The sequence below is a fragment of the Diadema antillarum genome, unplaced genomic scaffold (assembly GCF_040938485.1).
Source record: "Diadema antillarum isolate AM-2024a unplaced genomic scaffold, OU_Dant_1.0 seq00000398_RagTag, whole genome shotgun sequence".
In the NCBI taxonomy this organism is placed as follows: Eukaryota; Metazoa; Echinodermata; class Echinoidea; order Diadematoida; family Diadematidae; genus Diadema; species Diadema antillarum.
The window spans coordinates 1,503,990-1,530,532 of record NW_027271389.1 but is presented as its reverse complement, the minus strand read 5'-3'; the positions used below and the strand labels follow the sequence as shown (position 1 = coordinate 1,530,532).

The following is a 26,543-nucleotide window of genomic DNA, read 5'->3' as shown; positions in this document are numbered from 1 at the left end:
GAGGATGTGATGTAAACATTCGATCCACTCTGCCTCCGTGTGATATGCATGTGGTTCATTGAACTCTTTGGCAGCCAACCCCAACGCTGAGACCAGACAACTTCAGGAAGTGATGTGAATATGATAATATGATATCGAAATACGGCCCGTGCGGAATAGGGAAACAAAGTCGTATTGGCAGATCATAATCGTCTGTCAAAGCAGCTTCTAAACACAAGGTTCCGCGAGTTGGAAGGAATATTATCTGGACCATGAATAGCAGTGGTGGTGCCACTGGTGCTGGTGCGCGATGCCTCTTCTAGGTTTGACTTGAGACGACGAAACCTTTGGATCCTTTCCATCTTCCCCCCTCTCTATTTCCCGCTTTCCCTCCTCTTTATATTTCTCTCTCTCTCACTCTGTCTTACCTTACATCCCTGTGGATTTTACTTTGGAAGATAAAGAAAACAGTGCCCGTCATTATGGCTTCCAGTCGGATTTCGAAAGGACGGAATTTAAAGAAGAGCGGTTCTAGCAGCAAACTCAAGGACTTGCCACCCCCACCTCCCGGGTCCAACAACAACGACCACAAGAGAAAATACGAGCTGTCCGACTTGGATCTACTCAAAACTGTCGGTAGGTATTTTATCATCCGATAGTGGATGGGAAAGAACGGGGACACTGGCACAGCGGTGTCCCTCGCTTGACCCAGATTTGTGGAAATATGTCATTTCGACTGGAGTTCTTGCTTTCCAAGGCGAGATTCCAAAGACTCCGGTCTGTGTGGTACTGTATGCCCCAAGCCAAGCTGGCTGAACCATATTTTGTGCGCGTGTATGCCATGCTTTGCTGAGTCTCTCTTGTATTGCCCGCTTTCAATAGTGCAGCATTGGCATTACCATGGCATTGGTGTTGGTGCTAGCAGGGAGGTGCTAGGTGTAGCCTTTCAGTGTTCCTATCTGTGCATTTGTTTCCATGAATACTTTCTGTGGTTTTTTTTTTCTTTTGTGTCAAATTGAGCATATCACTACAATCTCTGATTTGCACATAATATGTGGAGTCATCAGCTTAAAAGTTATATATTAAATATACTCACACTGTTCTAGCAGTTGTGATATGTTTATTTACATTTTAAAAACTTATGTGATATAATATGTCTGTTGCATTGTAAGGTTGCACAATTCAGGTATGCCTTCAACTAAACTCCATACAACAAGATTAAAGGAATTTGTTTACCATACTTCTCAATCTAATTACATCTATTGTATCTCGTTAATCATGATTCACATTAATATATGATAATTTAATTAGTACAATTGTCATTATGATTTTTCAAATTAAATACATGTAGATTGCTCTATGGTATTTAAGGCAGATGTGAAGCAGACTTGCAACTTACTGATCAAGTATTGCTGTCGTTGCATGAACAAAATGACTGCTGTGATCGAGGGGGAATTGGAATTCCCACTGACAAAGCTACATGAAAGTCTGGCCAAGTTATTTCACAAATTGTACAAATTGTAGCAAAAGACTAAACTTGTGAGTCTAGTAACAAATAGTTTAATACACACAGTACACAAATCAGACTAGATCATTAAAAAATATGATAAGACAATATAAAAGCATCTCTCGAAATGCTCTCCTGGCGATTCCATAAGCCCATACCCCCTTTACACGCCCACACCGCACACCCTTCATGGGCTCATACACTTTGCTGAACTTGGCCATGCTTTTTTCATTAGCTTTCAGCGAGCTCTCCAAACTTGACCTAGTTTCAGATTATCAAGCTCACTCAAGTGTAGCGATGTGCCTCAGTCTGTCAACGAATAGAAGGCCATGGTGATGCAATAGGGATTAGGGGGTTAGGTAATTTTTTCATTGACAATAAGTTTCCAGACAATTGTGCCACTTGGCTGAAGAAAGTGCACTCCGTCATACCTGCCAATCTAGTATAAAAGGCACAGTTTTGGATGAGGCGAGAATTCAGCTCTTAACTTTTTGAGAGATACAGTACCGGTACTTGGAAACCACTTTTCTAGAATGTTAGAGAGTATATAAGTTATAATTCTAAGAGGAATTCAAAATTTATTTGATGAAAATCAGTATTAAAATGGCTGAGATGTCCAAAACAAAGTAAACTTGAATAATCAAAATAAAAGATAATACATATTGTTAGAATTGCTTTGTTTTGGATGTTTCAGCCATTTCAAAACCAATTTTCATCAAATTAACTCTGAATTCCTTTAGAATTACACATGTGCTCTTTCATATTTCATTAGAAGTTTCTTATTATCCAAATATCATCATCAAAACATGTTGGCAACCTGAAGCCCCATCTCAACTGCAACTGCACCATTCCTTTAAAGTGGCTTAATCATGAAGTGATTATGATTCTTGTATCTCTCAAAAGAGTGTGTGGTAATTTTAAAATGCACACACATATTAATAATAATAATAATAATACAATACATTTATAAGGCGCTTAATACCGATGTTTCTAAGCGCACAGTTTACCGGAAAAATTAATATCTATACCAGAATAATACCAAAATACCAAAATACAAGTACAAACATACCAAAAAAAAAAAAAAAAAAAAATAGACACAGTGTATAATTACGATAAATAATGAAAATCAAAATCAGTGTGCACCTCCATCGACCGACCCACAACTGGACTATTCCAAAGAACTACTAAAAAGATAAGGAAGAATTTCAAGGAAGACTTTGAAATGACATTAATTATGTTCAGACGACAAGCCCTAACCTCGAGGTTGGTTAGGAAACCTTGAGGTTAAACTCCTGTCCCTTTGAGTTCGTTGATTTTTGTGTCCACACGGCGGGGACCCCTCCCCCCCCCCCCCACGGCTCGTGGTTAGAGCGCTAACCCTGAGATATCTCGTGGCTCTTAACATCAGCTAACCTCGAGGTTAGCTAACTACGAGTACGTCTACACGGTCCCTAACTACGAGCTTGAACCTCGAGGTTAAGGATTGTCGTCTGAATGTAACTACACATTGTATTGTGAGTTCAAATCTAAGGATGCACTTTGTGCCAAAGTTTGACGTGCATTAATTCATCCCCATTCCTCCATTGTGATCGGCTGAAAAGCCAATTTACTGTGCATTATAGACTACATTGTATATGCACTTGTAAATCACAGCGAGAGGATGCATTATTATACCTCAACTGTGTACATGTAGATATTGAATTTCAATTTTTCGTTATTGTCTCGTGTTGATTTGTATATATGAATTGTCAATGAAATGAAGAAAAATATCTGTAATGAATATGTAATATTTGTATGCAAGACAGAGAGGGTATCCCCATGCTTTGTAAATTCATTTTTCAACATCAAACATTTGGTTTGCTGGAGCAGCAAAGGTTTTCTAAGTTACTTATAGAATTTAGTCACAAACATTGCAGATAGAATCTTCAAAATGGATTTTCTGTAAAAAAATATATAATGTTTTATGCATTTAAGTTTTCATTTCAAGACCTCTGAAAAGTAAGTGATAGGTTTTATCATTTGCCCATCATCTTAAAGAGACTTCTAATTATTTACTCTGTCAACTTCTGTGAGTGTTTTGTCTGTAATATGATATCTGAAGTCTTTCACTATTGTAAGGTTGCAGTATTTTAGACTCGCATTATTCCAGACCTTTTTTTGTTTTTACCTGATTTTCATATTGCTGTTTGCTTGACTTAACCTGTATCATCAAGAATGTCAATTTCAACTTGATGAAGAGTTTCCACTTTGAAATAATTTATGCATTTAATTTTTCCTCTGCAGCATAAATATGATTTATTTAAAGTTTTTTTAATCCTGAAAGAATGATACAAGAGATATTTCTCTCAAGGTTGCCCTGTCTTGCAAAACACTAAGATCTTCTAACTTTGACTGAACTGAGTTTCTGTGACACCAGTACATTTTTGTATATAACAAGTTGGTTATTTTATTCTGTTTCCTCTTATTCTACCATTTCTGAATACATTGCCTGGATACCCATTTGGGCAAGTGGAAGAAATATCTCTTTAATGTATATGTCCTGTCTGATAACAACTTTTGACAGTTTTACTTCAACTCTCCATTCACCACCTCCTTCCCCTCCCCCCCCCCAAAAAAAAATGTAGGTACAGGGACATTTGGTCGAGTGTTGTTGACACGAGACAAGCGAACCAAGGATTACATGGCGTTAAAGGTACTTACGATAGCCGACATCATCAAGCTAAAACAGGAGGACCACGTACGAGACGAGAAAGCCATACTCAGCATCATCAACCATCCTTTCATCATCAAGTTGTAAGTATCACTGAACATTGGTTGCAATTTTATTGGTTCAAATTTTATTAATTTTTGATTTCAGAATTTAAAAATCATGTGGAGGAATGTTTCACTGACGCTGGACCTGGGACCTCTCATGAAAAGTAAAATGAGAACAAGGCAAAAAGATACAGAAACCCGCACGCTGATTGCGTCAGTATTCGTCACATGAATCATACGCCAAAAAACTTACCAACAACAATAACATTTAGAAGACTTTACATCTTCAAATAAATTTTGCCACATGAACTGATCACTCTTTATTTATTTGTTTATTTTTTGATATGGCTTGAAACATCTTCACTACAAAATACAAGACAGTGATTTGTTGATTAATAATATCTTGGCACAAACCGGAGCCGGTTTTGGGGGCTGGTGATGCTTCGCACCTGTAGTACTGAGTTAACTCTGATGGATGTTTTCTGTTTGTGTTTTTTCAGCAGGATTAAGTGGGCACTTGTCACCACGAGGCTAAGCCTCTTTACCCTCTTACATGTCTTTTCTCAAGTATCCATTCAAGAGACGGACAAACACTGGAACTCGCTCTGGAGTCCAAACCAACACAATTATTTAGAGAGGGAGAGAGAGAGAGAAGGAACTCTTTTCCCTTTCCATTGATAAATAGGTCAGAGTGGGTCCCATTAGTGAGCTTATGATATGCTTTTTACAGGTTTTTTGTTTGTTAGTTTAATGATTGCCAGCTCATTTTGAAAGGGCTCACAGTCTTCTGAAAAACATTTTTTAATTATAATTTCTTAATGCAGAAAAAGTAGTGAAACACTTTCTGAAAGCTTGAGGAAAGTTGGACAGCCCCTTCAAAAGTTGAGAACTTTTCAAGCTGTGATTAATTCCATGTGTTGTCTGCCTCTCTTGACAGAACCTCCACAAACAAGTTTTGATGTTAGAATCTAGTCTGATTCTCTTCAAACTGTCACTCGTTTCATCGATCATTTCTGCATGCACTGAATTAGTGCTGTATTTGCAGAAACTTCCCCTCAAGCCCCCTCTATATAAGGAATACATAATTTTTATGTTGAATCACTAATATTAGCATTCTTAAATTGATTAAAAAACAATGATTTTTGTCATGATGATTTGTGAAGAGCTTTGTTACTCTGCCCAAAACCCACTTTTCAGGCCTTTTTGCAGTTAAAAAAACAAACATTTAAATACATGTAGACAATTTAATGCACTTCAGACTTTTCTTCATTCATGATTTCAAATTTTTCAGACTTTTTTTCTGCAAGTCCTCTCACACCCCTGTGCTATTTTGTCTTCCATTACATTATGTAAAGCATTACTTGTTAGATTTGATCAGTGGAAATAGATTAATTTGAATTGTAAAGAGAGTAAATTTGATCAACCACAAGGCTTTACAGAGTGTAGTCTTAATTGCATTTGAATGTTTGAAAGATCCTAATTACGTGGTAGCAACAGTCCAGTACTGTAGATATTTGCTACAAACCACTGCATTGTATTATAGTATCAGCAATGTAGTGGACCTGATTTCAATTTCAGTTGGGCTTGCATGAGGCAAAGTTTAAAGGGATGGTACAGTATTGGTTGAGATAAGAAGTGGGCTTTTAACTTTTTGCGAGATACCAAGAAAACACTTATGAAATAATACAGAGCATACCATTTTAAGAGGAATTCAGAGTTTATTTGATGAAAATCGGGTTTAGAATTACTGAAACATCCCAAAAAACAAAGTAAAACAAAGTGATCGTAATAAAAGGTGGGTGCTACACTTTGTCAGAATCGCTCTGTTTTGGATATCTCGGCCATTTAAAAACCAATTTTCATCAAATAAACGTTGAAATCCTCATGGAATTACATGCTCTTTCATCATCAGAGGTTTCTTATTATCTCACCAAAAAAATGTTAGAAACCTGAAATTCGGTCTCAACCAAAACTATACGATCCCTTCAAGTAAACCTTGGACAAGCAAAAGGTTTTAAAAGCAGTGCTTTGTACTTGGTTGTAAATGTATAGGCAAGGGACACTCTTACTTGAAGAGTAAAGATTTTTTAATGAATTTCTGCCAAACCCTGTTGGCAGTTGGTACAAAAATGTAGGGCATTGTGCTTGATTGTAAATGTAGGCCTAAATAGGCAACAAGCACTCTCACAATGTACTTGCACAATAAAGACATTTTTTTAAAATGAATTTCTGAAAATTTTATTGGCAGTTGGCATACACTTGTAAGATATCTCAGTGGCACTTATCAAAATGTCTTCTGCCCTTGCCATTGGCATACTTGTCTTTCTTTACAAAGTACCTGATTAAACACCTGTCTCATCATTATCATTGGTCAATTCCAGAAACCACCACGCATGCATAGTTTGTTAATAAAGAGGATCACCATTATCTGTACAGTATGTCACCGTATTTTCGTGCCATCACTCTTCTCCTTTGTAAGATTTATGATTCACAGAGTGATGAGCACACATATGTCTGAGAATGTCCCTATCCCTGTGGATCTGACAGAAGATTTCATTGTTGTGCAGTCCTGTTATCACATGTCCCAAAGTGTGGCCATCTTCTTATTCTTTTTTTTTCTTCTTCTCTATTTGCTTCATGCCAGCCCAAATTCCACCAAAGCTTTGCACATAGATGACATTTGCTTGCAGACACGTTGAATAGTTCAAAAAAAAAAAAATGAAAGCATGTCCAGCCTTCCCGCCGTTTGCTTTTGTCGAATTTGACAGCTTATATGGGATGTCTCTGTGCTACTGCGTTGTGAAAAGGGTTGCTTTTTACCAGGCAAATATGACTGGGACAGCATGAATTGATAAATTACCTCTTGGGCTGGCTTTTCTGGAGGCAATATGTGCCCACGTTTGTTCAGGGACCTGTATAATCAGCAGCAAATAATGAAGCAAGACCTCTTTGAAGGGGTACTGGAAATCTATCAGTAGTTTCGGTCACCCCTCATCATGTCTGGTTGTGGTTTATTGTTATGATTTTGTTCTTTCTTCTTTTCTTTCCAGTGAAATTAATGGATTTATTTTTCTTTGATAAGTCTTAAATTGAGGTGGGTTGTGTATCATTAACCAATTATGGAATCCCAGGGGGTTATATTACAGTGTATAGCATAGGTCTACACTTATGCCGTCTACAGGGACAAAGTTTGTTGGGTAAGGACAGTAGGAAAAAGGACACTCCCTATCCAAATCAGAGGACAGTCATTGCTTGCGACTATTAGCAATGCAGGTCATTTTGGGAATAATGATTTCATTACGTCTGTCATGAGAATACAGAGATTGCCACAAAACATGCACAAAAATGTCTAGACTTTGTTGAAAGCTAGGTCTCTATCTGGGGATCAAACAATTCATTGATTTTTCTTAAGGTATGTATAATATAAAGGTCACTCTATCCTATTATCTATGTATATACAGAGATTGAAGCAGTTTATTTTTTAGTCTGCTGCGACCTAATTCAAATGCACTGTTGTAATGGTTTATAGTTTCTTCTGCTGTTTTGTGACATGTTTGATCACAATGGGTATTCAACTTTGATTTGTAAAAATTCAGTTTTGTCACATGTAGCCCGTTGAGGATGGGCTGATTTTGCTACAACATGCATTTCCCATAGACGCTTGCCCGAGTATACTCAGGACTCGTCCTCATTGGGTTCAGTTTCTTTCACTTCTTGTTTTTACTCAGATTTTGACATTTTACATTCAAATGCCAGAGGTTCTAAACTTTTTCTTTTGATGGGATGCGATAATATACCGGAGCAAAATATTGCTCAATACTAATAGGCCAACTGCTTAAAATCACTCTTTTTGGGGTCCCAAACTGACAGCCTCTGCCAATCTCGTGATGATGTTTGACTTGACCCTGTCCCAGTTCCGTCAGTTTGTTCTGTAACTGTTTTCAAAACTTGGTCCTGTTTGCAGTCTGACTGAAAAGCCATTACGTCTGAGGAGTAGACAGATATCAAATACTTGCCCAGGACAAACAACAAGAGTCTGTCTCATCTATTTAAACAAGGTGCGATGAGTGAAGACTGTGAAGTACAAGATTCTCAGAAAAAAAAAAAGAGACAAATGTTTTATAAATATTTTGAAACACTAGTGCCATGAATACGTGCTGTCAGTGGTATATGACTCATGGACTTTTCATGGTGATGACTTAAAATCCTTGTAGTTTCTTTCTCGGAGGCCATTTTTGGCCAATCGAATTTGCAATACAAGTTGCAAACGATGGTCGGTTTGTGCAATGTGATAGAATTACATGAGTGAAAGTGCTTGTGTAGTCCCAGAGTATTTAATTGCAGTAAACTTTACTTTGAGAATGATCGACTGAAGACATGTCCATCTTTAGCACTCAGACTTGGCTGTAGGATTTTTTTGTAAAACTTTGTCAGAAGATGTATTAATGGGGGGGGGGGGGGGAGCAAATACAGTACTGCTGTTTCTTGAACATGATTGGATGCAAGTACATCACCAAATTACAAAGAGGGAATATCGATGCATTTTTAAAGGTCTTGCACAATATGCATACAATTTTTGTAGCAAAAGGCACCATGTGCCATTCTGTTGAATTGCGTAGACCTACATACGTGACAGACAGTTGCATGAGGTACAGTGTATGTCATTGAAGAACATGCTTTGAAGATGAAGTAGTAGGCCTTCTGTTACTGTTAGGCTCAGAGAACCTTGTTGAAGTTGTTTGTTTAAAATATATGTTACATCATGGAGTCTAATGTCACCAATGAAATATTCTGTATTTACAATGTATCATTAGTTACCACAATATACTGAGTGTTTTTTTGTCTAAATATAATCAGAATATGGAGTTGTGAATTATATACACTGTATTGTAATTTTATTCCAGTACCTAACTTGAATGACCACTTCACAAACATGCCTGTACTTTCTCCCTGATGTATTTGTAATATATTGTTATGTTCATTGTCTACCGGTAAGAGATCAGTCTTTCTGCACCCGGCCAGTTTACCCCGCCCTTTGATGTCGCCTCCAATCAAGCGCCCCATCAGACATGCATACAGCTCTATATACCAGCATCCCTCAGAACAACTGGTCCTCGGCCTGAGCATTTCTCTCCCCGCTCCCCTGTTCTCATCCTGCTCCGCCCACCCCTCCCCTAGTTTTCACTCCCCCCTAAAATTCCCCTTCATGGGTCGATCAGTTCTCCGCACTGATTTTCCCCTGCCATGAACTCTGGAGGTCGTGCCCTCTCCCAACAAAGAAATCCCAGGCCCCTGCATTCCAGTAGGAAATCTGTGGCTTTATTGTGGCAAATGATGCCTGTGTTTGTGCTGCAGGACCTGAATGTGTTTGCGGGGTAATGGGGGAATTCTGAAGGGGTGTAACCCTGATATTCTGGTTTGAAAACCTGTCAGAAAAAATGAGCAGGCTTTAGAATGGAGATATCTAGTTGCAAGTGCAACATAATGGTATCTATTCCAAATAAAAGCCCACAGGGTTGTGTGGTTATGGATGAGCCAGGTTTCGAAATATCCATTTAAATTTAGATTTGAAGGCACAAGAAGCCAAGGCATAGTTCATAAACTTTCTGAAGATTATTTGTGTACCAAACATGCGGTGACCTATAATTGTAAATGAGCTGATGCAATGGTGGACTAGACATTATAAATGTTCCACACTGCAAGAAAAAAAAAAGAAAAAAGATTTCCTGTGATTGTTGTAGAAGATCATTTGTCTTTCTGCAAGTTTCCTATTATACTATGTAGCTGATTAAAATGTAATGTCAATCTTATTGTTTTGTTAAAATTATGTAAGTTGTAGTTTATGGTATTTTACTCAATTATGTAAAGCGCATCTATGAGATTCCAGGAATATTATGCGCTATACAAGCAGCTATTATTATTATTATTATTATTATGATAATCAGGCCAGAAATAGTGAATAATACAACTAGGAGGGATTACGATGGCATGCCTGAGAGCTGTGTAACTTACAACTGTAAATGTAGAGTGTTGAGTGCAGGCATTTGTTTAAACTAATATTTTAATATATTATAAATATCAGACAATGTTGAACTCTTGATTTTTAACCTTTTGTTTCAATATATTATGTGAAAATGTTAGGACCAAAAATACTACCAAGGGTATTTAATACTCCCTTTCACAGTATGAGTATCATGTATAAGGAATGATGATGCCTATTGGTCATTAACAGTTTCCATCATTTAATACATTTATATGGCCTGCTGTACACATTGAGTCCCTACTCATAGTTCTGTTTTGAAATCTGTGAAGTTCACAACAGAATATGGAAGTTTTCTTGGAATACTTATACAAAGTGACTATGCACCATATGTTTGGTGTGATGTAGGTCCTTATTAGTATTTTGTTAGTTAGAGAAGCCAGTTTTAGTTACTAGTGAATATGTAGCTTTGAAATCTTCCTTGAAGTTTTTATCGTGATGCTCGTTAAAACTTGTCATGTACACTAATAAGTGAGTAACATACTTCAGTGTAGCTGACAGTGCTTTGATAATGTATAGAAAAGAATTACAGCACCTGAATGTTAGAGGACAAGTTCACCTTCATAGACATGTGGGTTGAGTGAATGCAGCAATATTAGTAGAACACATCAGTGAGAGTTTGAGGAAAATCAGACAATCCGTTCAAAAGTTATGAATTTTTGAAGTTTCTGCTCAGTCATGGCTGGATGAAAAGACTACTATAGCTTGTGATGTCAAGTGTGTACAACGATATAAAGAAAGAATAAAGGAAATTCAACATATTTCCATTTTTCTTGCATAACAAAAGAACACTCGACTTCTCTCTTTCAGAAGGCAGGGGGGATAATATTACCCTTAACACACGTCGTTAAGAAGTCGAAGGAATGTGCACTTTATTCAAAAAGTAAAGTTTTGTGAAATTCTCTTTTTATTTTCCTTATATCGTTGTACGCATGTGACATCATACACTGTAGTAGTCTTCTCATCCAGCAGTGATTGGGCAGATACTTAAAAGATTCATAACTTTTGAATAGATTGTCCGATTTTCCTCAAACTTTCACTGGTATAATGTGTTCTACTAATATTGCTGCACTCTCTAAATCCTTGTGTATATGAAGGTGGACTTGTCCTTTAAGTAAGAAATTTAGTATTCAGTGAAAAGAGAGGATTTTAAACTGGTAAGCAAAGAGCTGTCATCTTCAAGTTCTGTGATGGAATAATGATATATCATGCAAGAGCATGATTGAGGATTATCATGTATTTGGTATCATCTGACGGGAGCCCTTGCCCATCGCCTCCCTCCCCCGCCAGGAAGGAAATTGTCCTCCTGTTGCTAGGGGTAGCAGGAGGTAGGGGTTATGACCCTGGAATGGACTGGTCCAGGGCGGCAGAAATGCACCATAGTGTGAAGGCCAGATCATGCATGTCTTAAAGGTGCAGCGTGTGATGGCCAGATGTCTTGTGTTTGATTGTCAAAAGTGTATATTTAAAAAAAAAAGCTGAAGTGGGGGGGGGGGGGGGGGGGCAAGATTTGGAGGGGAGCGTTACTCTACACCTCATCAGATCAATTCTAAAGAGAACATTTTTGAAAGCATTTCTCCTCATCAATTTGCTTAAGAGAGTAGAAGGCAAGTGTGGTGAAAAAAATACAAGACGTAGGCCTAAATTTCGACTTTAGGCAAGCTTAGTGGCAATATGCGTAGCATTTTAAAAAATATGTTTTTTTTACATCTTTAAAATGAAGATATATTGAGGGACAGTCTAATAAGTGAGGCCAACAAGTGAATGTGACTTTAAACTTTTAAGGAGGAGGGGAGTGGAGAGATGGCAGGACAAAAGTTTAGCTGACCCTGAATTGAAGGGCACTGCCATATGTTTTCCCTGCTAATGAGGGTGCAACATTTTGCTTGGCATTTATTGGGGACTGGTGGGGATGACATGGAAGAGGGTATGGTGTCATCCATCCTGGCCTTTCTCCTACCAAGGGCCTGATAGGGAGGACCAGAGAGGTGGAAAAGATGGAGAGGCAACTCTTTGCAATCCCTGCAAACTCATGATGGGGTTCAAAAGCATTGCAATGGAATATCTAACGTTCCTCTTCACTTTTAAAGGTAGGGGGTACCTTTTACAGACCTCCCAAAATGCAGCAAAACATTTAATATGAACCTCAGGGGACTTGGTTAGGCCACTGCTGAGAAATTTGGAAGTCAACAGTTGTCTACAATTTGAATAATGCACAAAACTCAACTTCTCAGTAGTTCTGTGTGTCAGCCACACTTAAGCCTTTTTGTTGCAGTCTTCTGTATTTTTTATCTATAAACACAAATCTAAAAGTATAAGAGCTGATGTAATAACATATAGAGTGTGTGGCAAGAATGTATATAGAAATGTTTGTAAGTTTTGATGAACTTTCTTCACAAAATATACATGATGGACACACATGCAGTGCATGGGTCTGCAAAGGTAGCCTAGTAATGTACTGGAATTTACGGTGAGCCCCGAAAAAAATTCAATTCAAAATCTAACGGTCAAAAAATGTACTAAATGTTACCTTCCACTTTCAAAACTTTGTGGGAGTTTCTAAAATGATACTCTCTTCAACATACCACTGTATTTATACAACTCTTCATTTAAGGCATGCAAATGGGATTCCCTACCTTTAAATGAAGAGAAAGTTTAACATTTCATTGAATTACAAGCAGTATTTCAATGCAAATTTTGAATGAAATGCTAGAATTTATTCAGAAAAGTTTAGGAAAGAATTTAAAGTCATCATTAGGCCTATGTATTTCCATTCTCATAATGCGCAAATCAAAATGAATGAAAATGTGACCTCAAGGATTACTCCAAAATCTTCGAGTGATCCCTGAGGTCACTCTAATTTTTATCATTTTCATCACTCCTATTTTTTAGAGAGTAGTAACAAGCTAGTCTATTAACCTCAACAAGCTACACTTTGTATACTATCAACCTCCAAAACACTTTTCATTTAAATTGGAATGAGTTATTGCTATGTTGAGCAAATCTCAGGCTAGCTTTCAGGTTGTCAGAAGAACTGTTTTCAGAAAGACGTGCATAAAATTTTCATATACAGTTGAACCTCTCGTATCCGGACAAGTCGGGACCGGGGCTCATCCGGATAAGGGATTTGGCCGGATACGGGAGACTCAATGCTTTATACATGTACATATACATACACATGTACTGATGTAGCCCATTGTAGTACCACATGTAGTAATGTGTATACTGCACCCTTTTCATTGTTACATTTGGGGATGTTTCGGGATGTTGAAATGTCTGAAGGTAAGCAATTTGGAAGGAAATTTGATGCAATGTATGTTAATCATATTGGAAGTAATAAGTAATTCATGTGTGTTTGGGTAGGAGTTCTCAAGGAGTTGGGAATCCCCCTTTCTTCCTGTAATTATGTATTTAAAAAAAAATCACGGCGAGATTGCGTCCGGATAATAGAGAGATCCGGATAAAGGGAGGCCAGATAATAGAGGTTCAACTGTATTGGTAAAATGATTTAATACAAGAAACCAGATAGAGAAACTCACAGTAGACAATTATTTTTAACCCTTTGTTTGACTTTGCACTTAGATTATAACTTGGCAAGCTTTTTATTAGCATTCAGTAATATGTCACACAAAACTTGCTGCAGTTATTAAAGGACAAGTCCTCCTTCATAGACAGGGGGATTGAGTGAATGCAGCAATACTAGTAGAACACATCATTGAGAGTTTGAGCAAAATCGGACAATCCGTTCACAAGTTATGAATTTTTGAAGTTTGTGTGCACTCACTGCTTGATGAGAAGACTACAGCTTGTGATGTCACATGTGTATGATGATATAAAGAAAATACGAAGAAAATTCAACATATTTTCACTTTTCTCACATAATAAAAGAACACTTGACTTGCCTCTGTTAGAAGGCAGGGGGAATAATATTACTCTCAACATACATCAGAGACAAGTCGAGGAATTGTACACTTTTTTCAAAAAGTATGATTTGGGAAATTCCCTTTATATTCTCCTTTATATGGTTCTAAGTCGGCATTTCTAAATGCATTTGGGAACACAGTTGTAGAATTTATCTATTGCCCGAAAATGCCTCAAACATGTTCAAGATCATGATCCTGCCTCAGGGAAATTTTAGATTGAAATGCACACTGACATATTATTATTCCTGATAGAGTACTTGTGTATTCCAGACTTTTGTGAGTGTTTTGTGTCATATATCACTCACTAGAAAGTGGAAAGTAGAATTTGCTATTAAATCCAAACCTCCAAAGTTTAGAAATTGCCTTTAATTTCACTGCCCATGAATGCTTTGGAAAAAATACCTTTTCATATTTCTGCTCACAAGGCAGACATAGTATAGACCCTATTGCTTTTAAAGGGATGGTACAGTATTGGTGGAGATGAGAATTGGGCTTTAAACTTTTTGCAAGATACCAAGAAAACACTTAGTACAGAGCATACCATTTTAAGAGGAATTCAAAGTGTATTTGATGAAAATCGGGTTTGGAATGACTGAAATATCCCAAAACAAAGTAAAACCAAATTTTGTCAAATAAACGTTGAATTCCTCATAGAATTACATACTCTTTCATATTTCATAAGAGGTTTCTCGTTATCTCACCAAAAAGATATTAGAAGCCTGAAATTAGGTCTCAACCAAATCTGTACGATCCCTTTAAGGGCACAACTATCACTCTTACCATAGAGGTATGATTAATGGCACCTACCTCCTTCCCTTTTACTTTTTTGCAAGGGGCTTCTTGTTGAAAGAAAAAAAAATGGAGTTAATCCACAAGTAAATATGGTATGTTTTTCTCTCTACGGTAACTCTCTGAATGGCGGAGTTGAGAGCATGGGCCTAGACATTTCAAACTGGGTGATTGTCCATCGTCATTCTCTTCAGATAAAGGACGTTCCTCGTGTCTGAAACATTTTTTTTTTTTTGGGGGGGGGGGGTATGTGCAAGGATGTGTGGGAGAAGCCATACAAATATATTTTTTTTTGCTCATTTCAAACCCCAAAAGCAGAATCCCGAGAATGAACTAGATTTAGTCATGTTGATAATGGTTTCTGTCGGACACTAAGTTTTGAAAATTTGATGAGATTCACTTTGTAACAAAAGATGCGACTACTGTAAATACACTGTGAAGCAATTGCTCCAGTCAGATCTCTTTTGGAAAGCAAGTTTTCTTTGGCACGAGATATTGTAGGCAGCACGCCATGCATGGCTTGACAAATGTACCGATGGTAGTCCCTCAGCTTCATGTTGACACGTTCCAGACATGAATAACAACATCATGTACGCTCTGCAGTCAAGGTCAAATCAGAATGTCTCTTGCTTCAGTCCCGCCCATTCAAGAGAGCTAAGTTGATGGTGAGACATACAGCCTCTTTGCATGCGTGCGGACGTACAACGCTTGTCCGTATTGTTCGTTTGGTGGGTATTGTCTGAATTGAGTCTCTGCCAATTTTGTTCAAATTGGAGGAAGTTTACCCTGACATAATGTATACCTTGTGTGTGCTATAAAGTGCCTGATGTCTGGTCCAGTCGGCAGCTCCGTGGAAAAATAAAGCAAGGGTCAAGCAGCATGGGAATTACATGATAGCCGGGAGTGGGGAAATCAATATTTTAACCTCCTCTGCTGAAAGAAAGATTTCACTTCTAGGTCACTGATGCAGTGTCAGCGTATACACAATGGTTGTCTGGCTTGTAATTTGCATATTATTAGCTACCCTTTTCTTGAGGTCTAGTCATACACATACTTTGTAGGCAGTCAATACAAGGTGGTAGACCACGAAATTTCAGGGCTCAATGTACAGTATGGCTTTACATTTTCTGCTTTATAGAGAGCAGATTTTTAGTCCATCCTAAAAATGATAGCACTGTGCAGATTACAGAGAGAGAAAACTACCAGCTGTAGACAAAAGGGGGAAAATCAACATAGTACTCTGTAAAACAGAATCCAAGTATATATTTATTCAGAAAAGTTATTAGATCATTGTCAGTACGTATTAAAGTCATACACTTGTATTCTGCACACTATGAAGAGATTGTAGGCTTGAATGTCCTATGGATGTGATGCAACCACTCATAAATGCTTGCTTCATATTACAAAATAGTTTATTATAAGAACTTTTAATGTTCAAGGCAGTTATTAAAGGAGGTCTGACAAGTGTAGTCAAGCATGAAAAAGCTAATCTTGCCTGTGCAAATGATCCGCAGATTATCCATTCTTGTGATAATTATGATAATGATATGGGAAATTACGCAAGTTTTTGTGTTATTTATCTCACAGAGTGAACTTTGTTATTCATCTGCTAATTTGGGTTTGTTGGTTTCAGTTTGGACAAGCTATGTTTGCAATCCTCCCTCATATAAAACAGTGAGGGGGTGGTGTGCAAACGGAAACGCCCACTTATTTGGAAGTTGGGGTAGAGTTTGGCTTTAAGGTCAATGCCCTCGATGCAAGAAACATAATCAAACCCATTCAGTTGTGCAGGGGTGACTCAAAACAGGAGCATGGATGACAAGGTTGGCAAGATCCGTGGTGGACCCCTGAGCATTTTATATCTGCTAATTAATGAGAGCTTAGAATATCACTATAAATGGTGAGGTACGGAGAGGGCTGAGGATCCGCTCTTGTTTTGTTTTGTTTTGTTTTTTTGCTTTTACCTTTATTGATTCTCTTCCAGGATCAAATGCAGAAAGCTCAATGACTTGGATCCGTCCCCCCCCCCCCCCAGTGTTCAATGTTCAAGTGTTCAATCTCCCAACAGTGACTGTTAACCTCTAGGAATGTTATGGTTGGCAAACCTTTAATGATTGTGCTTGCTTGTCCATCACTTTCTTGCTTCATGTATTAACCCCCCCCCCCAACTTTTTTTCCTTAAAATTTACATCACCTGGTCTGCTGTATAAGGTACAAGTACTGTACATGTAATAGTCTAAATCCTCAAAACATTGCCGGGGGGGGGGGGGGGGGGGGGGGGGGGTTGGGGGTTGCGTGTGTATCTGAAACAGTATTCTGTCAAATTCGATACTTAATTTTTCTCACACTATGAACTGTTGTGCTTAGTCAAGTCCCAAAATTTTCAGAGGAATTATCCACAATGACAACAACACCACCTCCACCAACAACAACAACAAACACACATCTGTGAGATACAATTTATGTTTTACAATTTTTTTGGTCATACAGGCCTACAGTGTATATCTCACTGGGGATTATCCTCTTCCTGTAACTAGGGGATTTCCCACACTAGACCATCTACTTTTACCTGTTGAGGACGGACTAATTTTACTACAACATGCCTTTCCCATAGACACCTGCCCGAGTATGCTTGGGACTTGTCCTCAACGGATAAATATGCACTTCTAAGTTCTTAGCTGAGAAACAACAACAACAAAAAACAGTAAAGTTTTGAGAGCATGCAAAGTCTTTACAGTTTTTCTTTTAATGTTAGTATTTGTAGTTCAGAAACAAAGTTTTGTTTGTTTTCATGCTTTTTGTTTTGTTTCATTGTGTGTGTTTGTGTTTGTTGGCCAAATACTTAATAGCTCTGATGACAAAATGCATGTGAATTGCATGGAGTTTGTTGAGAAGTGAAAGGACTGCTCTGAAATCAATAGGCGTGTCTTCATCAGCCCGAAGTTTCAAAATAGCGCGTTATCTTGCGGTTACCAAACTAGTCCGATGTCAAAATAGCGCGCTATCTGTGTAGTGAAGACGCAGATAGCGCGCTATTTGATCGGGAAAATTTCCCCAAAAATCTTGGTCTAGTTCGTCAACTAGAGCGCTAATTCGTGAAATAGCGCGCTATCTTGGGTGCGTCTCCATCAGCCCGAAATTTTCTCGATCCCTCCACGCTTCTGGTTAGCCAGCTGGCAATGGAAAGCGTATGTACAAGCAGCTAGTGATTGTGTATAGTACATTACACGCACGGTGTATTCAAAGATCACAAATTGTGTGTACTATAGGCCTACTGTTGTTGTCATCTTTAAAACCAGGGAGGTTATTTCTGTCACCTCCCTATTAAAACTCAGTGCCGTGCATGCCAGCTGTTTTTTTTTTTTAACTTCTTCTTCTGGTCCACTCTACCTTAGCTGAAGATTCTTGCAGATTGTGTGCATTTTGGATTTGTTTAAACATTGCAATTCGTTAATTTCATATAAGATGCCTCACTGGACAGAAGAAAGAGTAGCGTTATTAATATCCCTTTGGAGAGAATTTGCTGTACTGCTCACCTCCCTGGTTGTAGAATCGTACATACGGTGATATAGGAGATTTTGAGCGGGGAAATCCACTTTCGAACCGCGAGCCAGGCAGAGTAATATTGCAAAGTGCGCATGCGTCAATTTTCGGACTAATTTCCCGAAGCAGGCTGTTCGAGCTGATGAAGACGCACATTCGCTGTATCGGGCTATTTTCTAAGACCGCAAAATGTCCCGCTAGTTTGAACTTCGGGCTGATGAAGACACGCCTAATGTCTGTCAGTGAGTACCAAGAGGGACTGGACTCTCACCAGCAATTATGGCTGCCTGGTTCCCTGTTTGGGGTGCCATGATCACCCCAAACAATACCTGGTGGGATGACAATGTGTAATGGATAGTGTCGCTGGAGAGCCTGAAGATCAATAGTGCGAGTCATGCCTTTGCAATCCCCATATTGTACTCTCTGCTTGTCCATCCACCCATTCATTCATTCATTCATTCATTCATTCATTCATTCATTCATTCATTCATTCATTCACTCAGTCAGTCAGCAAGTTTCTCATGCAGTCATTTAAATCCCCCTAATTTTAATACCTGGTGCTTGCTATGTGGCAAATTCCCAGAAACAAGCTGCGTTATTTCTATTGATGTCAGTTGTTCATTTTGTATCCCGTTGGAATGTCTGTCCCTTTATTTCCTCATTGATTTTATCTGGGGTCCTAGTTTGATATTCTTCCCCAGAAGAAGCTGTCACAAAGTTAAAACAGTTCATACAATGTGAAAGACCCCGTCTTGTTTTCATTTTTTTTTATTGAATACCGGTACTCCAGCTTTATTATGTTTATCATTAGCCTATTAAAGGTTAAGGAAGATGCCAAAATGTTTTTAAAAAAAAAGAAAAAAAAAAAACACCCCAGAAATATACTGGTGCAATCTATTGAGCACCTGAATGGATGTGTATATAAACCAAGCAGATGGAAGTCGAATTATGATGTTCGTATCAACGTAAGATTTTATCCAGAAAATAGTTGCTTCGTCCAGTCAATACTTGCACACAATATGTATGTTTTCATTCTTTTTGCAGTTGTCCCAGAAAGGCAGAGTTTTGTACTTTTAACTGTAAAAATTGTCATTTTTGCATGCAGATATTTTCTAAGATGTTGAGGTCCTACATGTAGATATTTTTGCGAAATGTTATTTTTGCGATTTGAAGAGACTATGTTGTAATTGCTGTCTGTTCAAGATTTGTGGTGATATTTTTTCACGTGTTGTTAAATTCGTGGCCAAACAGTGATTCACAGGATTCACAAAAATCAAATCCTTGAGAAAATAACAGCTTTTAATATTATTCTGGTAGTCTCCAGATTCTCTATAGGGCCACTGTAAATTGACTGTTGGCATAATTGCTCTCAAAAAATAAACCGTGCTAGACTGCTTCCGTTATGAATTTCAGTCTCTACCTACAGTAAGTATCCGTAAAGCCATCCCAGTAACTTTGGTAACACTTATGTGGCCAGGCACTGAAAAGTATTATTTACCATTTGCCAACCCCTCCCCCCAAAAAACAAAACAAAAACCAAACAGCTTTAGTGCTTCAAAATAGTTTTAAAAATGTGAATTAGGGATAGAAACAACCAATGTAAAATTTGTAATTTATTGATATAATCAATGTAAGATTTTGTTTTGATATACTTATCGTGAACAATAGTTATGATAAAATCATTTCTAGAATAAACCATCTATAGTTTTAGTTTGTAGAGAAAAATAGTGGTATCTCCTTATTAAATATTTTAGGCCTGATTGCGAAAGTTTCATTGTATGGCAGGATGTTTTGTGATACGACTTACCTACATTGTACATGTTTTGTACCAAGGTACACATATGCATTAAATGTGATAACTCAGACATGTTTAAATCGTATCCGGGCAATTACCCCCAGAGGGCAATTACCCCCCCCCCCCCCCCCCCAGCTAAATACTGGTTAGTGTTAAGGTAAGAGTAAAGATTAGGGTTAGGGTTAGGAGTTTGGGTTAGGGTTAGGTTTAGGTTCAGGATTAGGGCCAGGATTAGGGCCAGGGAAAGGGTCTGGGGTAATTGCCCAGGGGGTAATTGCGGCTCCCAATGGCAAACAATACCTTCAATACCTTAACTCTCCCATGGTATTCAGTAAACTATCCAAACTTGACCCAGATGCAGTTGTGGATTAGCAAGCCATTTAGGAGGTGTAATCGTGTACCTCAATCCAACCGGAAACCATGATGATGCAATAGGGATTAGGGTAATTAGGTAATCTCTTTTCGTTGACAGTTAGTTTCTGGATATCTGCCAGTTGATGAAGAAAGTGCCTGCTAATCAGCGAACAAAATCACTAATGTTGAAGGACCTTTAGATGTCAAAGAGGAGATTATGTTGAATGAACAGAGTGACACAAGCGCGACAGATAAACTACGTGTAGTTCTAGTTCCACTTTGTGCATGAGCAGAAAAGGTCATTTGTGACGACATCTAACAGGCATTTTGGCTTTTAAATTCACTAAGAAAGTTTACGGTGATGTTATGAATATTTAGGACATAATCCTTCAAAATGGTGCTTGCCAGCTAGTATTTGCTTGATATTAAAGGGGACTGAAACCCAAATACATTATGTGGATTAAGTGAATATGACAATATTAGTACATATAAAGCATCAATTTAAGTGTGATGAAAATCAAGACAATCCATTCAAAGTTATGAATCTTTGAAGTATTGGAGAGTGTAGTAAGTACTTAGTCTTCTCATCCAGTGCTGGCTGCATGAATAAAAATGTTTCCTCAACTTCCCTTATGAATTTTTTTCCATACAGCATATTGTGATGTTTCATGCAAGTCACTTTTTTTTCTGTCTCACTTTTTTTGTTACCATAGAGATTGCCATGGAGACAGCTATCTTAAGTGACTTATTGTTTTGTGCTCTGATGAACTCATTCTATTTTTCTGTTTTTTATCATTTAGACCAGTACTTCCTCTTCAGGAAAAGAGAACAGTTATCTTTAGGAAATGTTTTCCATAAATGTTTTTTGGGCATTGCTTTTGTAATTTTGGGGATGTTTTCATGACTCTCTGTCATTTCTATTGTTTGAATCAACCAACTGTCCTGGAGTTGACAATAATCAAGAAGCCTGTAGTGATACCACAACACGGTATTTGCATCAAAGCCTGCGGAGTGCATAAGTCATGAGAGAGTGTGTGGCTATACCAAGAAAGGGAATCAAACCAAAAAGTGGGTGGGGTAGAGATTAGCAATTAAGGAGAAGCAAAGAGCAAGAAAGAAGAAATATAGGGTGAGATAGGTGAGGGAGAAAGTAAGAGAATGTTCACTAAAACAAGTCACAGATGTGTGAATGCAACAGGGTGCAGTGTAATCTTGTGATCAATAGCATCAATGGCCTCCGAGTTTGGGTCCTGTAGAAGAGAATTTTATTGATCTCTCAAATTGAGCACACAGGGACATGAACTGATTATTCTTCTCTGGCTCTCGAGTGCCGGCTAGCTGGCAATTGTTCTCGGTTCCTGTACTTGCGGAGGTCGCGGAGATCAGAGGTAACTCTGACTTTGAAGTCTTTTGTTACAATGACATTCCTTTCCTTGTGGGTGGGATGGTGCTGGGGTGGGGGTGGGGGGCTGTGGGACAGATAATCAGACATTTACAGCACAATGCCGTGAATATAAAATTCGAAATGCTCTCTTGTATTTTCTTCCATTGAAGCTTTTCCTGGTGTTGGCTAAGCCAAATTTTGAATAGATACGACCTCACTTCTTCCATGAAATGATTGTCACATACAGTGTATGTCGTGATGAAATTCAGATAGGGCTGTGTGCTACATGTGAAATTCTTAAAGGGACGGTAAAGCTTTGGTTGAGATGCAGGATTCAGATTTTAACTTTTTGCAAGATAATTAGAAACCACATTTGAAATATTAAAGAGAATACAACTCTGAAAGGAAAAGAATACAACTCTGAAAGGAAAGTTTATTTGTTGACCGTTTGTTTTCAAATGGTTGAAATATCAAAAAACAACAACAACAACAACACACATGAAATAAAACAAAGTGGTCCTAATAAAAGATGGAACCCACCTTTTATTAGGACCATTTTGTTCTTGGATAATTCAGCCATTTCAAAACCTATAAACTTTAATTCCTCAAAGAATTGCATGTTCTTTCATATTTCACACTAGGTGTCTCATGATCTCACAAAAGGTTGGAAACCTGAAACCCCATCTCACCAAAAACCATACCATCCCTTTACATGGAAGCTGTCAAGAAAAAAAAAATCAGATGTAACCAACATTTGGAATCTCTTGTTCCTGTACACATGGTACAGCTGTAATTTTTCTCTCAACAACTTTAAAGGTATTGTATAGTTTTGGTTGAGACTTAATTTCAGGTTTTTATCATTTATTGGTGAAATAGTGAGTAGACTCTTCTGAAATATAAAAGAGCATGTAATTCTAAGAGGGATTCAATGTTTATTTGATGAAAATTGGTTTTGAAATGGCCGAGATATCCAAAATAGAGTGATCCTAATAAAGTGTGGGACCCACACTTTATTGCGATCGTTTGTTTTACTTTGTTTTTGGATGTTTCAGTCATTCCAAACCCAATTTTTATCAAATAAACTTTGAATTCCTCTTCAAATGGTATGCTCTGTACTATTTCATGAGTGTTTTCTTGGTATCTCGCAAAAAAGTAAGAGCCCAATTTTCATCTCCACCAATACTGTACCATCCCTTTAATATCACCTGTTATATTATCATAGAGAGTGATATGGAGTTGTGGTTGTGGTTATGATGATATTGTTGGGGGGGGGGGGGGAGGACTCTTATCAATCAAAATCTGTCATCCTTGCCTCTATTACGACATACCAGGATTCCAAATTAAAGAATCCTCTATCCAAAGACGGAAAAATGTTTAGATCCCATCATCAATTTGGATAGCGTGACTCAAAATACACCACGGTACTCAAGTACTTTTAAAGATTGAAAAGGCTTTAAACCAATATCCTGGTAATTGATTTGATTAGTGGTTTAGACCACATCAGAACCACCAAATGTACTTGCTCATGAGTTCAAGGCCAAATATATACAATGAGGTCATTGACCAGCTCTTTACTAAGAGCTTGTTTTGTTTGTTTGTTTGTTTGTTTGTTTTTTGTGTGTCATGTAAGTCAAGGAACCCAATTCATTCAGTTATAATACTCTTTTTTTATGTGATGCCTACAGGGGAAATGGTGAGAAAAACAAGTCAGTGAACTCAAAATACTGTTAGGGAAATCAGTATGTATGAAAATGATGTATAGCTTTAAGCAGTTCAATGAAAAAGCATTTAAAAGAGCCTACTTTATGACCAGGCATTCAACAGGCTGAGATGCTGGTTATCAATAAATGCATACAATTTGTGATCTGGTAGCAAATATATAGGCCTAGGTCCTACATGTATGTGGCTCTGATAGCCAAATGCTCTGTATTAGTGATTGTTTGTTTTTCAATGCAAAAAAAAAAAAATTGTATGATTATCAAACTAAGTACCGTCACAGTTCCATACACTGTGTGGCTCTTTGCAGTAAACACTTATTCAAAACTCCGTAGTATTCATGTTTCACTATCACTAGCCCACACAGTTAAGGAGCATACGAGCATTTAGAACTCACCTGATATTGCAAAACAAAGTTTTAAATTTCATCTTATCTGATTTGACTAATTTTGTTACCCAAAATTTGACACATTGAAATATTTTTAAGGGTAAGATGGTGATTATTTAACTTGGAAAGTAATGTCCACAACACAGTAACAGCCTGCAGAGTTTGAAATTATGCAAATTTGGTACTCAAAGTTAGCCAATTTTTCTCGCATCATTCTGACAAACACACAGTGTATTTCCCAGGTTTTTATTTTAAATTTGAAGAAGATATCATTTATGTGCTTTAATCTGGCAGGAAGCTGTATTTTTATAAACAGAAAGGAAAAATTGAAAATACCATCGCAGAAATTAGAAAACTGAAATGTTGTATAAAAAGCTAGAGCCACACCCACGCCGACAAAAAAACTTTGTCCTTGTACTCTGTGCCAGTGTGCATAATTGTATTTACACAAGTAAGGGGTTATTAAAGAACACAAAAGATCGTCCTTAAGAATCTATATTAATTGTCACTGTTGTTTTCTTCAGGTGCAACTAGGCCGAGAAATGCCATATTATATAAAATCTGACTATGTTTACACAGAGTAATCAATCATTCAGAATAGATTTGAACCTGTTTCTCTTGACACGCAATTCTGTGTGTGGCTAATGATCAGCGTGCTGAAGATATCAACCTGAAAACTGGTCCCTACTGCAATAGTTGAAAGCTACGGGGCATGTCACTGATGTTACGGTTCACCTCCTCTGGAAATCCACCAGAGGTATAATGTACAATGTAGTCATCAAAATGGGTTCAGCCTGAAAGTGTCGTTAGGGACAGATCAATAGTCATGGCATTGTTAAATGTCCTGTTCTCGTTCGACTTTCTGTTTGTCTACATAAACAGGAACGCCACAGCTTATAACGCTATCCCGAGGCTTACACCCCCACCCCCTCCCCTTTTCAAGCATGTGGCAGTATTTTCTTTCTTTTCTACTCCAGAGAAGAAAAAGCAAGTGTGGCAACTGTTCTGTTTATGTATTTATTTATTCTCTTTTTTTGTTGTGCTTGCCATGACACCATTAGTTCTGTATGTGGGAGGAAGAATAAAATTGTGTTTACAATTGGTTCAATTATATAAGTTGTTTTTTGTTTGTTTGTTTTTTTGGGGGGGTATTTCAAGAACACATAATTCTCTCTAGATTGGAAAAGTCGTGACTGTCTATCTCGCTTGTTTCTGTGTTTCCTTTTCATCCAGGGGTTAATTACATTCACATGGTATCCGTTGTTTTCTTGAATTGAGCTGATTCTCATAAGCAGGCCACTGTTTGATTTTCATCCTGACATGCAATTGTAGCTGTTTGTCCCAAGTTATTTCATTCTTCAGTTAAATGATGGCATCGTTGTCTCTTGATTTGTGGGCATATAATTGTGACTAATATCATTATAAGGTAAACACTTATGACACTGAAAACAAAAATCATTATATTGTTTATTTTTTTTTGTCCAATTTTTATGGAATTTGCACCATTTGTTCATTAGAAGTCATTTCATGAAGTCAATATGAACATGTTGTGCCATTGTGCTTTAACCCATTGAGGACGAGTTCCGAGTATGCTCGGGCAAGTGGCTATTGGAAATACATGTTGTAGCAAAATCAGCCTGTCCTCAACGGGTAAGTCCCAGGTTTGCGATTTTTCCCCTTTGCCCTCCCCAGCTGTTTGGCAGTTAGGCTCTTTTCTGCCTCCCTCTGTCTGTTTGTCTGTCTGTCCGTCTATGAGCGTGTTTCTACTGAGCGACGAAAATTCGAGGTGATACCAGCCGATGTGTGGTGATACCGGCCGATGCCGGCCGATACCGGCCGATGTGTGGTGACACCTCGAAGTTTTTCTCAGTAGAAACAGATCGGGTAGTGGCCGATGCCGGGTGATGCGAGGTGCTCCGTCGACCACCTATTGAGGTGGTCGACGCGTGGTGACGCGAAGGACGATTCTCAGTAGAAACACACCGGGTAGCGAAATTCGTGGTGTATTGGACGTCTAGAATTTCTCCCCGCGCTTTTCAATCGGTTCATCGCACACACTCCTTCAACACGTGTACAAAATACATGTGTAGGCCCTACACACAGTGACCGTGTTCGCATCATGCTTTGTTTGTACCAACTCGCTTGTGTACGTGTTATAGGCCCTATACGTTTCGTTACATGTGAATTGTGGCATTCATCGTCTATTGTTCGCGTGATTAACAGCCTAACTTATTGCATTACTAAGCCCTCATCACTTACTTGATTTTACACCGCGTTATTTCATTTCATATTGTCTCGAATCGCGAGAGTACCACATTAGTATGTCGCAGCCTTGAGAAAATTTCAACAGCCCCCTCGATCGCGCGTGACC

At 38.1% G+C, this 26,543-nt stretch overlaps 1 protein-coding gene across 1 annotated transcript in view; it reads left to right on the top strand.

The window, feature by feature from the left end:
- The first annotated feature begins 398 nt into the window (after nucleotides 1-398).
- The window catches only part of LOC139732029 (cAMP-dependent protein kinase catalytic subunit PRKX-like), a 96,923-nt gene continuing 70,778 nt past the window's right edge, over nucleotides 399-26,543 (top strand). Inside the window, exons 1-2 of the mRNA XM_071642905.1 lie at nucleotides 399-615; nucleotides 4,111-4,279. Of these exons, the coding sequence (XP_071499006.1) occupies nucleotides 462-615; nucleotides 4,111-4,279 (323 nt within the window). The 5' untranslated portion in view covers nucleotides 399-461. The remainder of the gene's footprint in view (nucleotides 616-4,110; nucleotides 4,280-26,543) is intronic.